Source organism: Dendropsophus ebraccatus, chromosome 5 (assembly GCF_027789765.1).
Source record: "Dendropsophus ebraccatus isolate aDenEbr1 chromosome 5, aDenEbr1.pat, whole genome shotgun sequence".
Lineage (NCBI taxonomy): Eukaryota > Metazoa > Chordata > Amphibia > Anura > Hylidae > Dendropsophus > Dendropsophus ebraccatus.
In genome coordinates this window covers 143,676,384-143,689,150 of record NC_091458.1, presented here as the reverse complement: position 1 = coordinate 143,689,150, position 12,767 = coordinate 143,676,384, and the positions used below count along the sequence as shown (strand labels likewise).

General features: G+C 47.6%; 1 protein-coding gene across 4 annotated transcripts in view; it reads right to left on the bottom strand.

The window, feature by feature from the left end:
- Positions 1-12,767, bottom strand: part of NAV1 (neuron navigator 1) — a 300,773-nt gene that overhangs the window by 198,926 nt on the left and 89,080 nt on the right. For all 4 annotated transcript variants that reach the window (XM_069971515.1, XM_069971517.1, XM_069971516.1 and 1 more), the window contains exon 10: positions 12,287-12,429. In XM_069971515.1, coding sequence (XP_069827616.1) covers positions 12,287-12,429 — 143 coding nt within the window. The remainder of the gene's footprint in view (positions 1-12,286; positions 12,430-12,767) is intronic.

Here is a 12,767-nt window from a genome sequence, read left to right as displayed (position 1 = left end):
AATGGCGGCCATACCCACAAAGGCTGACATGGAGGGGTATATGGCCAGGATGGAGGCTGTCTGCAAAGCAGAAATCCGGTCCCTCCGCTCTGACCTAGTGTCCCTCACCTCCTCCGTGCATGCCCTGGAAGAATCTTCAGCTGAGTTGCAGCATACACAAGAGGCACAACAACAAAGGCTGGATTTGCATACTCAGCAAATCCAACAGCTCTATGATATGGCTGATGATGCTGAGAATAGAAATAGACGGAACAATATCCGTGTGAGGGGTATACCTGAAGCAGTTAAACCGCCTGACCTGTTCTCTACCCTACAAGCCATATTCAACTCCCTGCTGCACAGACCACCTACAGAGCATATAGAGTTGGACCGGGCCCACAGGACCCTCGGTCCCCCCAGCTCGGACTTGGCACGGCCTAGGGATGTGGTGTGCCGAGTGCACTTCTTCCAAGTTAAGGAGGACATTATGAGGAAGGCGAGGGACTCAGGTCTCATTGACTTTGACGGCGCCCATATTCAGCTCCTGTAAGACTTGTCGCGCACCACTTTGGCCAAGAGGAGGGCGCTCCGGCCTCTGTTGACTCTACTACGGGAGAAAAATCTGATTTATTCCTGGGGCTACCCGTTCCAACTGCAGGTCAGACGGAACAACCAATCCTTCTGTCTACGCACACCAGCAGACCTCCCGGAGCTCCTGGAGGCCTTGCAGCTTCCGCCGGTATCTATCCCTGAGTGGCCTTTCATGCCGCCTCTGCCTCAAAGGGCCCCACGGCACTACCCGGCCTCCCCAGGGCCTCAACGTGCCCGCAGGTGCCGCAGGAGATCCTCAGAGGTGCAGATCCCTGATGCACAGCGGCCGGAAAGCTAGACACCTGATGGCCTTTTGTGATGATAACCCAAGCTGATGACAGCTCTACGATTGCGGCCAGGTCCTAGATGCTACCTGCATAGTATCCAGAACTGTTTCTGTTTGATGTGTTGTTGCTGTTGGGGATGCAATGTGTTCCTATCGGGGGGGTGGGAGTTAGGTGTGCTTTTCACTACAAGGGGCCTGCACATGTCGCAGACCCATTGCTCCTATGGCCATACATATGCTTTCACAGGGTGGAACGGAAGTGCCTGGTGGTTGTACACTGTCTCTTGGTGGATTTCCAGTCACTTCCCACTTAGTACATTGTTCGTGTTAGTTGTTACACGATAAGCCTTAAAGGCTTTTCTTCCCTTTGCCCTTAGTGGGCCAAGGCGGACAGTCCCTCTTGCGGTCTGTCCTATTGTTCAGCCTCGGCTGATTTTCTCTGTACTTCATTCTTCTTTCTACACTCTCTTTGTTCTTGCTTTCTCTTTCTCTCTACATTCCCCCCTCTTCCACTTGCCTTCCTTATCCCACCCCCATCTCCTACTCCCCCCCCCCCCCCCCCCCCCCCCGCGCCTGGTGCCCAGTTGCGTTATGTCTTCGCTCAAGATTACCTCCCTGAACATCCGTGGCTTTAACAAGCCTGAACGACGTTCACAACTACTATATCATATGCATAAACAGAGGACCCAGATACTCTTATTGCAAGAGACACATTTCAGGACCGGGCACACACCAAACCTGTCTTCCCGGTATTACTCTCATTGGTATCATAGTACCAACCCCGACGCTAGGTCTAAGGGGGTGAGCATCGCTGTCCATAAATCACTGCCTATATCTGTTATAGACTCACTAGCAGATCCTAAGGGTCGCTTTTTATTCCTGAAGTTCAAGTTGTCTAACCGTGTGTATACTGTTGCAAATTTCTATTTCCCCAATCAGAACCAGACCCGGGCAGCCAAGCAATACCTGGACTCTCTCTCAAGCTTCGCAGAGGGGCTCCTGGTTGCTGCGGGTGACTTCAATTTGGTGATGGACAGGACTCTAGACTCCTCCTCGGGTAGGTCAGCGCTTTCTTCCTCCCAGACTCGCTCGCTCCGGAAGGTCCTATTTGACAGCAGGTTGGTGGATGTTTCGCGGATCCAGCACCCAAGGGTACGTGACTATACCTACTATTCTGCTGTACACGATTCATACAGCAGGATAGATATGTTCCTCATAGATCACCATCTCCTCTCCTGGCACCCCCAGTCGACTATTGACCCTATGACGTGGTCAGACCACGCGCCAATCACATTGACATTGACCCTCCCTGATACCACGCCTAAGGAATGGAATTGGAGGCTCAATCCCAATCTGCTCAAAGACATTGGCTGTCAGGCAGCGATCAAGGAGGCGATTACTGACTTCATTGTGACCCATGCCACAGATGACACCCCACTGCCTTTCCAATGGGAGGTGTTAAAATGCGTAATCAGAGGGGTATTGATACAATATGGTGCACGTCTAAAAAAGCAAATGCTTTAAAGATGACGCGGTTGTTGACAAAGATTTATGAGATGGAGACGGCACATAAACAAGCCAGGGACCCTGCGGTCTTAGCATCCTTAATCGATCTCAGGGGTCAACTCCAAGCCCTAATTGATCAAAAATATGCACATTTCAGAGACAGACTGAAGCGCCTTTTCTACGAATTTTCTAATTAATGCGGGTCCTCGCTTGCGCGGTTCCTGCACCCCAGATCTGGCCAGACTTATGTCCCTTCCATTGTCACCCAACAATATAGATCGTGCCACACAACCGTAGAAATAGCAAACACGTTTAAACAATATTACCACGCACTCTACAACCTCAAAGGTCCGCTGGCTGACATGCCCCAGGGTACATTCCAAGAAAAAGTGGAGCAATACTTCAGCTCCACCGCTTTGCCGGTGATGCTGCCAGACTCTGTCTCCGATATGGAATTACCCTTCTCGGAGACCGAGATGGCTCTTATTATCAAAAACACGCCTGGCGGGAAAAGCCCCGGCCCCGACGGGTTTACCGCTCAATTCTACAAACTTTTCTCAGCCCAACTTACGCCCCTTCTGACAAAAATGTTAAATTCTATATCCCCCTCCTGTCCCTTCCCAGCACAATCCTTAATGGCCACAATAGTTGTAATTCCCAAGTCAGGGAAAGATCCAAGCTCCTGCGCTAACTATCGCCCTATTTCTTTAATCAATGTGGACATAAAATTTTTCTCTAAAGCACTGGCAAACCGTTTGGGCCCCTTGCTCCCTAGCGTTATTCACACCGACCAAGTCGGTTTTGTGCCACACAGAGAGGGGAGAGACAATGTCAATAAAACATTGCTCCTGATGTCCCATGCCCAAAGGTCCGGTGTACCCGCTTGCATGGTCTCGGTGGACGCCGAAAAAGCGTTTGACCGGGTACACTGGACCTTTCTTCACTCTACTCTCCGCCAGGTTGGTCTGGGGGGCGGGATGCTGGGAAGGATAGCTGCACTTTACCATAGTCCGACCGCGAGAGTTAAGGTTAACGGAATCCTTTCGCCCTCGTTCCCTATAGCCAATGGGACGCGACAGGGATGCCCACTGTCACCAATGTTGTATGTATTAGTGATGGAGCATCTAGCAGTGGCCCTGCGCGCGTCCCCCGACTTCACAGGTATTAAGCTCTCCCGCTCCGATTTTAGACTGGCGTTATACGCTGATGACCTACTGATCTATGTGTCCAGCCCGGCTTCGTCCCTCCCGGCCATTCTGAAAATATTTGAGGTCTATGGCCAAGTAAGTAACTTCAAAGTCAACTACTCTAAAACCGAAATCCTAAACATCTCCCTCTCCCCCTCCCTGGTCCACCATCTGCGAGACTCGTTCTCGTTTCGCTGGCAAACCCCTGCAATTAAATACCTGGGGGTATGGATCCCCACGGACCTTACACAACTGTTCTCCCTCAACTTCCTGCCCTTGCTAACCCGCACTAAGTCTGATCTTGCCAACTACAATAGACCGCAGCTCTCATGGTTTGGCCGCATTAACGCAGTGAAAATGGATATACTCCCGCGTTTTCTTTACCTTTTTCAGGCGTTACCCATACTCATCCCCGCCACCTATTTTAAGCAATTGCAGACTCTGTTGAGGAGATTTGTATGGGGTCCTCTTAGACCGAGATTGAAATACAAAACGCTGACACGCCCCAAATGGTCTGGCGGAGCTGGCCTCCCAGACTTCTCATTATATCACAAAGCTGCGGTCCTCACGAGGGTAGTGGACTGGCTACACGGTGTCAGCAGCAAACAATGGGTGACGGTGGAGGGTCATTTGTCTCCGATCTGCCTGAAATCACTCCCATGGGTCTTTCCCACTGATCGACCTCCCCTGGAGACTTTCCCGCTCCTGACTAAATGCTTTCTTCGCCTCTGGGACAGATTGCTGCCACTGTATAGCCTCTCACACCGCACTGGCACCATGAGCCCCCTATTTGATGACCCAGCATTCCCACCGGCGTGTGGGACGAAGTATTTCCTGGGGTGGTCGTCGACAGGGGATGTCAGGATGGGCCAAATTTTAGGAGCAAACGTTACTTTGCCACCACTGGCCACTCTGCAGGCGGCCTGCCCGGAGAGAGCGCTTTCCTGGTTCGAACATGCGCAACTAAACGCTTTTCTTAAACGCAAATTTCCGAACGGTATACTGTTGAACTCTCCTACTGACCTCGAGGTAATCCTGCTGGAGTCCTCTCCTCCAACTAAGGTCATATCCCGGCTTTATCGCATACTCCTAACGGAGGATGCGGAAACTGACATTGCGTTCATGCTGGCCTGGGAGAGGGAACTTGGCCGCTCCTTCTCTGCCTCAGACAAGCAACGTATTTTTATTCTGACACACAAACTACCCATGGCCTGTCATGCGCAAGAAAAAAATTTCAAAATCTTAACCAGATGGTATAGATGCCCGCAGCTCCTTCACCAATGTTACCCTGCCATTTCGGACCTCTGCTGGCGCTGTCAGGCGGACGTGGGCACGATGCTTCATGTGTTGTGGAGTTGCCCGGTGTTGAAGCCGTTTTGGCAGGCAATCTTTGATATCTATGCCCAAGTCACTGGGACCTCTGTTTTGCCCAAGCCGGAAATGGTTTTATTGTCCTTGCTCCCGGGGTCTCCCTCCGCCCTCAAATAGGGCTTGCTTCGCCACTTCCTTATAGCCGCCCGTACAGTTATTCCCAGACATTGGAAGTCTACTCTCCCTCCCTCCATTGCTGAATGGGCTAGGGAGATGGACTCCCTATATAGAATGGAATCCCTGACGGCGGAGGAACACCTGCAGGGGAGTAGGGTCGATCAGATATGGCTGGCATGGACCTCTTACAAAACTGACCCCAGGTTTATACAGTGGCTGGCTTGAGGGAGCTCGATCCAGCAACTGGGCCCCAGCGTGGATTCCTTTCCTTTCCTCTCTTCCCCCCCCCATCCCCCCCCCCTTCTTCTTCTGATTCTAATGCCTGATTCTCTTTCTAAGTTTTTTCCTATACTATTACTCATTCTCTTCTCTTTGTTGACTATTAGAGGCTTCGAAGCCTCACACTCTTAGGGCATTACAGGCTGATTTTCTCCAGATGTTTTGTTTGAACTTTAACGCCTTTTGCCACATTATTGACTTTCAATTTGTACTATTTTACTTTGCCTGTGTGGTTCTGTAAGGACCCCTGTTTGATGCACCTATAGCTTTGTTATTGTTTGAGCTTGCTTAGGGATTTGCCTCCCTGTTTCTTCGTTTCTGTATTTTCTCTGAAAACATAATAAACACAGATTTAAGAAAAAAAAATTCTGTGCAGAGATTTTGTTGTAATCCAATATTTTTCATAATTATAAACCTAATACCAGAGAAATGCACCCCAATATTGATTGCCCCGTTTCTGCAGTTTATAGAAATACCCCATATGTGGCCCTATTGCGCTATTTGACGCAACCAAAAGCCTCAGATATAAAGGAGCGCCTAGTGAATTTCAACGCCTCCGTTAAATTTGGTCATTTTTGACTGTACCACTTCAGGTTGGCAGAGGCTCTGGGGTGCCAAAACACTGGAAACCCCCCACAAGTTACCCCATTCTGGAAACTACACCCCTCAAGGAATGTAACAAGGGGTGCAGTGAGCATTTGGACCCCACAGGTACTTCACAGATTTTCAGAACAATGTGGCGTGGAAAAAGAAAAACATTTTTTTTACACTGAAACGTTGTTCTAGCCTTCAATTTTTCATTTTCACAAAGGGATAAAAGGGGGAAAAAAAACACCAAACCTGTTGCGCAGTTTCTCCCGAGAACGGAAATACCCCACATGTGGACATAAAGTGCCAAGCGGGCGAAAGAAGAGCCTCCAAAGGGAAGGAGCGCCAATTGGCTTTTGGAAGCTGGATTTCACTGGATTTCAAGGGCCATGTCGCATTTACAAAGCCCTGGTGCTGCCAAGACACTGGAAACCCCCCACAAGTGACCCCATTCTGGAAACTACACCCCTCAAGGAATCTAACAAGGGGTGCAGTGAGCATATGGACCCCACTGGTGACAGGCACAAATGTGGAACAATGTGACATGAAAGTGAAAAATTTCATTTTTTCACTTTCACAGCACAAATGTGCCCATCATCAAGGGGTCCATATCCTCACTGCACCCCTTGTTAGATTCCTTGAGGGGTATAGTTTCCAGAATGATGTCACTTGTGGGGGGTTTCCACTGGTTTGGCAGCACGAGGGCTCTGTAAATGCGACATGGCGTTCATCATCCATTCTAGCCAAATCCAGCCTCCAAAATCCAAATGGCGCTCCTTCCCTTAGGAGGCTTGCCCTGCTCCCACATGGCGCTTTGTGTCCACATGTGGGGTATTTACGGATTTAGGGGAAATTGCTCTACACATTTGGTGTGTTTTTTTCTCTTTTAACCCCATAGTGAAAATGAAAAATTCAAGGCTAAACCAACATTATAGTGTAAAAAATGTAATATTTCATTTTCACGCCACATTGTTCCACATTTGTGCCCGTCAGCAGTGGGGTCCATATGCTCACTACACCCCTTGTTACAATTCTTGTGGGGTGTAGTTTCCATAATGGGGTCACTTGTGAGGGGGTTTTACTGGCTTGGCAGTACAGGGAGTTTTTAAATGCAACATGGCCCTCGAAATCTATTCTACCCAAATCCAGCCCCAAAAAGCCAAATGGCGCTCCTTCCCATTGGAGGCTCGTCTTGTGACAGCATAGCGCCTTAAGTCCACATGTGGGGTATTTTCATACTCGGGGAAAATTTCTCAACATGTTTTGTTCTGTTTCTTCTCTTTTAACAAATTGTGCAAATAAGAAATGTCAAGACTAGATCAATGATGTTGTGTAAAAATACATTTTTTTACACTTTAACATTGGCCTAGCCGTGAATTTTTAATTTTCACAAGGGATTAACAGAAGAAAAAAAACACAAAACGTGTAGAGAAGTTTGTCCCGAGTACGGAAATAACCCACATGTGGACATAAAGCGTCATTCTGGAAACTACACCCCATAAGGAATGTAACAAGGGGTACAGTGAGCATATGGACCCCACTGGTGACAGGCACAAATGTGGAACAATGTGATGTGAAAGTGAAAATTTTCATTTTTTCATTTTCACAGCACAAATGTGCCCGTTATCAAGCGGTCCATGTCCTCACTGCACCCCTTGTTAGATTCCTTAAGGGGTGCACTTTCCAGAATGGGGTCACTTGAGGGGGGCTTCCACTGTCTTGGCAACACAGGGCCTTTGTAAATGCCACATGGCATTTACCATCCATTCTAGCCAAATGGCGCTCCCTCCCTGCGGAGGCTTACCCTGCCCCCGCATTGTGCTTCATGTACACATGTGGGGTATTTCCGTACTTGGGGGAATATGCGCTACACATTTTATTTTGTTTATTTTTATCTTTTAACCCCTTGTTAAAATGAAAAAATAAAGACTAGATCAATGATTTAGTGTAAAAATTTACATTTTTTTACACAAAATGTTGGTCTAGCCTTGATTTTTTTCATTTCCACAAGGGGTTAAAAGAGAAAATAAATGCAAAACGTGTAGGGTAATTTCCCCTGAGTATGAAAATACCCCACATGTGGACATAATGTGCCATATGGGCACAGGGCAAGCCACCAAAGGGACAGAGCGCCATTCAGAGGCTGGAATGGTGGATGGAGGCCATGTCACATTTACAAAGCTCCTGTGCTGCCAGGATAGTAGAAACCCCCCACAAGTGACCCCATTCTGGAAATGGCTGCACCCCTTGTTAAATTCCTTATGGGGTATAGTTTCCAGAATGGGGTCACTTGTGGGGGGTTTCTACTGTCCTGGCAGCACAGAGACTTCGTAATTGCAACATCGCAAGCCTCTAATGGGAATGGGGGCCATACCTATTTAGCTGGGGAAATTTATTAATTTTATTTGGGGGTATTAGGCCAATTATTAGTTTATAAGGTTGAAAAGGACAAGAGTCCATCAAATTAGGACAGGTGTCACACTGGTAAATGGTGTCCTTCCTGACCCCCCTTTTGTTGCACACTCTGCACTTCTTTTGGGATCTCCCCTTTTTTCCAGTGTGGGGGACTTCACCTGGAAAATGATGTCCCTGTACAATATGGGGTCCTTCATATCCAGAAGCGCTGGGGCCCATGCTGTGGCTGCCGAATATCAGGGCTTTGATCACTGCTTCCTGGAATTCAAGGAATTTCCCCGCGTGGCCGGCACATCTGTACAGCACAGAAGCGTTATACATCGCTGTCTGTACCAGATATACGGCCACTTTTAATACCACCGTCTGGTTTTTCATGTGGCGTTATATGGTTTGAGGACTTTATCTGAGAGATCAACTCCTCCCATATACTGATTGTACTCTAGAACACAATCAGGTTTGTTCACCACGTTTGTGGTACCACATACAGGGACAGGGGTGACGCTATTCTTGTGAATTGTGGTCAAAATAAGGACTTCACGTTTGTCCTTATATTTGACCAACATATTTTCACAGGCATAGGCCTTGCTCTCACCCCTTTGCATCAGTTGTCTAACTGGATGACTTGGGAGGCCTCTTTGATTTTTTCGGATCGTGCCGCAAGCTACAGTAGCTCGTGCAGAGAGAGACCGAAACAGGGGGATGCTGGCATAGAAGTTATCAACGTACAGGTGATAACCTTTATCCAGCAGTGGGAAGATCAGTTCCCAAACGATCTTCCCACTAACTGCGAGGATGCGGGCCATTCTGGGGGCTGGATTTGGGTGTCCCTACCCTCATAGACTCTAAGGCTGGGTTCACACACAGTATATTTTAGGCAGTATTTGGTACTCATGTCAGGTCCTCATAGCAACCAAAACCAGGAGTGGACTAAAAACACAGAAAGGATCTGTTCACACAATGGCCGCCATATAACGGTAAATAACTGCCATTATTTCAATACAACTGCCGTTGTTTGAAGATAACAGCAAATATTTGCCATTAAATGGCGGCCATCCACTCAATTAAAACATTATGTAAACAGAGCCTTTCTCTGCTTTCAATCCATTCCTGGTTTTGGTTGCTATGAGGACCTGACATGAGGACTAAATACTGCCTAAAATATACTGTGTGTGAACCCAGCCTAGGGCTATGTTCACACTGCGTATGAGTCCGTCCGTAGTTCGTACGCTGCCGTACATGTGCGGCTGAAACTACGGGCGTGGGAAAAATAGACATGCAGCCGGATGCGTACGAATCGCGAACATACGCTCGTCGTACAGTTATGCTTCCCTAGCTTGTTTCGAAGCGATCTGAGGCAGGTCATTTACTTGGAAATCTTCGCCCAGCTTCGTAAACCACACAGAAAAAATCAAGTTCAATTTGGCTGAAATAAGTACTTCGTACGGGACTGCACTGAAATCCATGGACGTGAGTTTCAACATTGCCGTCCTCAAACAATGGTCTTGTTAATTTTTCACGGCGGCGTATACGATCCGGCCGTAAGCTCATACGTAGTGTGCATTGTGCGGGCGTATATCGTATAGTCTATCGTATATCGTAAGTCTATTTCTCTGAGACCTGTGGGGTTAATTTGGATTCCCGCCGTTGCCATAAAGCCAGAAATCTGGGGCTGATAATTTTGCAGGTCTGGGGTCCAGATGGGGTCACCTGTCTGGGGGGCAGGGTGCCGGATGGGGTCACCTGTCTGGGGGGCAGGGGACGGGATGGGATGATGTGTCTGGGGGGCAGGAGGCGGGATGGGATGACGTGTCTGGGGGGCAGGAGGCAGGATGGGATGACGTGTCTGGCGGGCAGCCTGAGGCGTCCTCCTTGGATGCCTAGGTGGAAAGTCATCATCACTGGATGATGATAATAATGAGGATGAATAAAGGAAAGAAGGATCCCCCCATTCATCCTCACTGGCCTTTTCAGTGTCGGAGGCAATAAGCGCGTATGCCTCCTCCACCGAAAACACTTTCTGGGACATTTTTATTCAGGGATTGGTATATGGGGGTATGTAAATGTAAATGTAGTGTAGTGGTGTAGTGAAAAACTTTATTTTAAGTAATGTAGTAGTGTTTTATACGTGTTTTTAACAGTAAGGGGGGAAAAACCCTACGCCAAAAAAGAGGAGTAGCTGATCAGCAGCGCACTTACGTGCGATGCTGATAAGCACTCAGCAGCGGAAGGGCTAAAAAAAAAAAAAAAAGCTACCTCTTCACCCCAAAGCCACTGATTACACTAATCAGCCGCTAGGGGGCAGTACAGGGTACCTGGACAAAGATTGCTGAAGGAAACCGGCGAGAGCTGAACGCAGCTGACGAAGATAGAGGAGGCCACCGGAGACCGCAGATCTACCGTCCGGACGCCAGGATCCGGTGAGTATGGTGCTCACACACCTTCTCTACACACCTCAGCTAACTAACTGAGGTGTGCAGAGAAAAGTAAAAATATTTATTTTTACTTAGATCGCCGCTATTGGCCGGCCAATAGCGGCGATCGGGAGGGTGGCACCATGGCCCCCTTCAGTATGCACACTGATGGTGATTGGTGCTGTCTCGGACCGATGACCCGGGAACCGGAAAATCGCTGTAGTTGGCTGATTTGAATAAATCAGCCAATTACAGCGATCATTGGCACGGGGGGTGGGGGGGTGGTAACCAACCCCCGTGCCGACAAGCTAAGATGGCGTGCTGTAAGTTACAGCAGCCATCGCTACCCATCGTTTACACACAGCAATCGGGTAAACATCGGGCGTAAATGTACGTCCGTTTGCGTTAAGTACTACGCTGCGGGGGCGTACATTTACGCCCGATGTCGTTAAGGGGTTAAAGAGAAATAGCTTTTAACAGGAGCTGAGTGCTCGAATTTTTCCACTTCAGACTCCTAGATGGAGTGAAGCATTGACCTAAAGGAACACCACTTTGCCTAAGAGGTGTGAGAGCTATTTTGCATATCCTTTCTTCCCAGAATTCTCAGTGGAGCAGGCCCTTAAAACTCCACATGTCTTTATGACAGAATCTCCTTAAAGGGGTTATCCAGCGCTACAAAAAATGGCAACTTTCTTCTAGAGACAGCACCACTCTTGTCTCCAGTTTAGGTGCAGGTTTAGTTCCATTAAAGTGAATGGAGCTTAATTGCAAACCACACCTGAACTGGAGACAAGAGTGGTGCTGTCTCTGGAAGAAAGCTGCCATGTTTTTGTAGTGCTGGATAACCCCTTTAAGAAGAGTCTGTCATAAAGACGTGTGGTGATTTAAAGGCCTGTTCCACTGCGAATTCTGGGAAGAAAGGATATGCAAAACAGCTCTCACACCTCTTAGGCAAAGTGGTGTCCCTTCAGATCAGTGTTTCACTTCATCTAGGAGTCTGAAGTGGAGAAATCCCAGTACTCAGCTCCTGTTTAAAGTTATTTCTCTATTATGCCTCTCTCCAAGCAGAAATACAAACAATAGGGTAAAAACATCAACAGCAACTCGTTTTGACCATATAGCCTTTCTCGCAGCATAGTCAATTATGAGACAGATCCACAACAAATAATAAACATAAAATTACAGAGCTAACAATACAATATTAGGAACATAATTACTAGAGATGAGCGAAAATGACGAGGTTCGGGTTCGTATGAACCTGAACTCTCGGCTTCTGATTCGCGTTGTCTGCCCGCTCCGTGGAGAGGGTGGATACAACCTTGAGGAACGCCTGGAAAACTGGGATACAGCCATAGCCATAGGGTGTATCCCAAGTTTTCCAGGCGGTCCTCAGGCTGTATCCACCCTCTCCACGGAGCGGGCAGACAGCGGGAATCAGAAGCCGAGAGTTCAGGTTCATACGAACCCGAACCTTGTCAGGTTCGCTCATCTCTAATAATTACATGTATTTTTGTTTATTTTACAATTAAAAGATATAAAACAAATGGAAAACTTACCCAAACATGCTAAGGGCGGTTTCCCTACATTAGTAAGTGGCAAAGGTGGAGGTAGAGGAGACAAGTCATCACTATCTTGAATGCCTCCGATGGTGTGTGAATGACGTCTTTCCTTGGGTTCATCCTGAGAATGTGACTGGTACCTGATATGTTGATGATAATAAGTTATCTGACTGGCCATTTAACATTTCAGTAGCGTAAAATTCTTTCATTAACTATAATTCACTGATACAGTGCTGCTACGAAAGAGAACTTACCTAACAAGATAGCTATCTAAAAAGCATTTAACTGTTTTCCTTTGCACAGTAACACATTTGTTTATTTATGGTACATATTTCCTAAAAAAAAAAAAAACTTTTTCTCCTAATTTAGTTTTTCCTAGTTTATAAAGACTGAGGGAGACATTTATGAAGCTTGTGCCCCCGGAGTACGCTACAGGGAAGAGACAGATTCTTATCTTCGTCAGCCTAATCGGCTAATG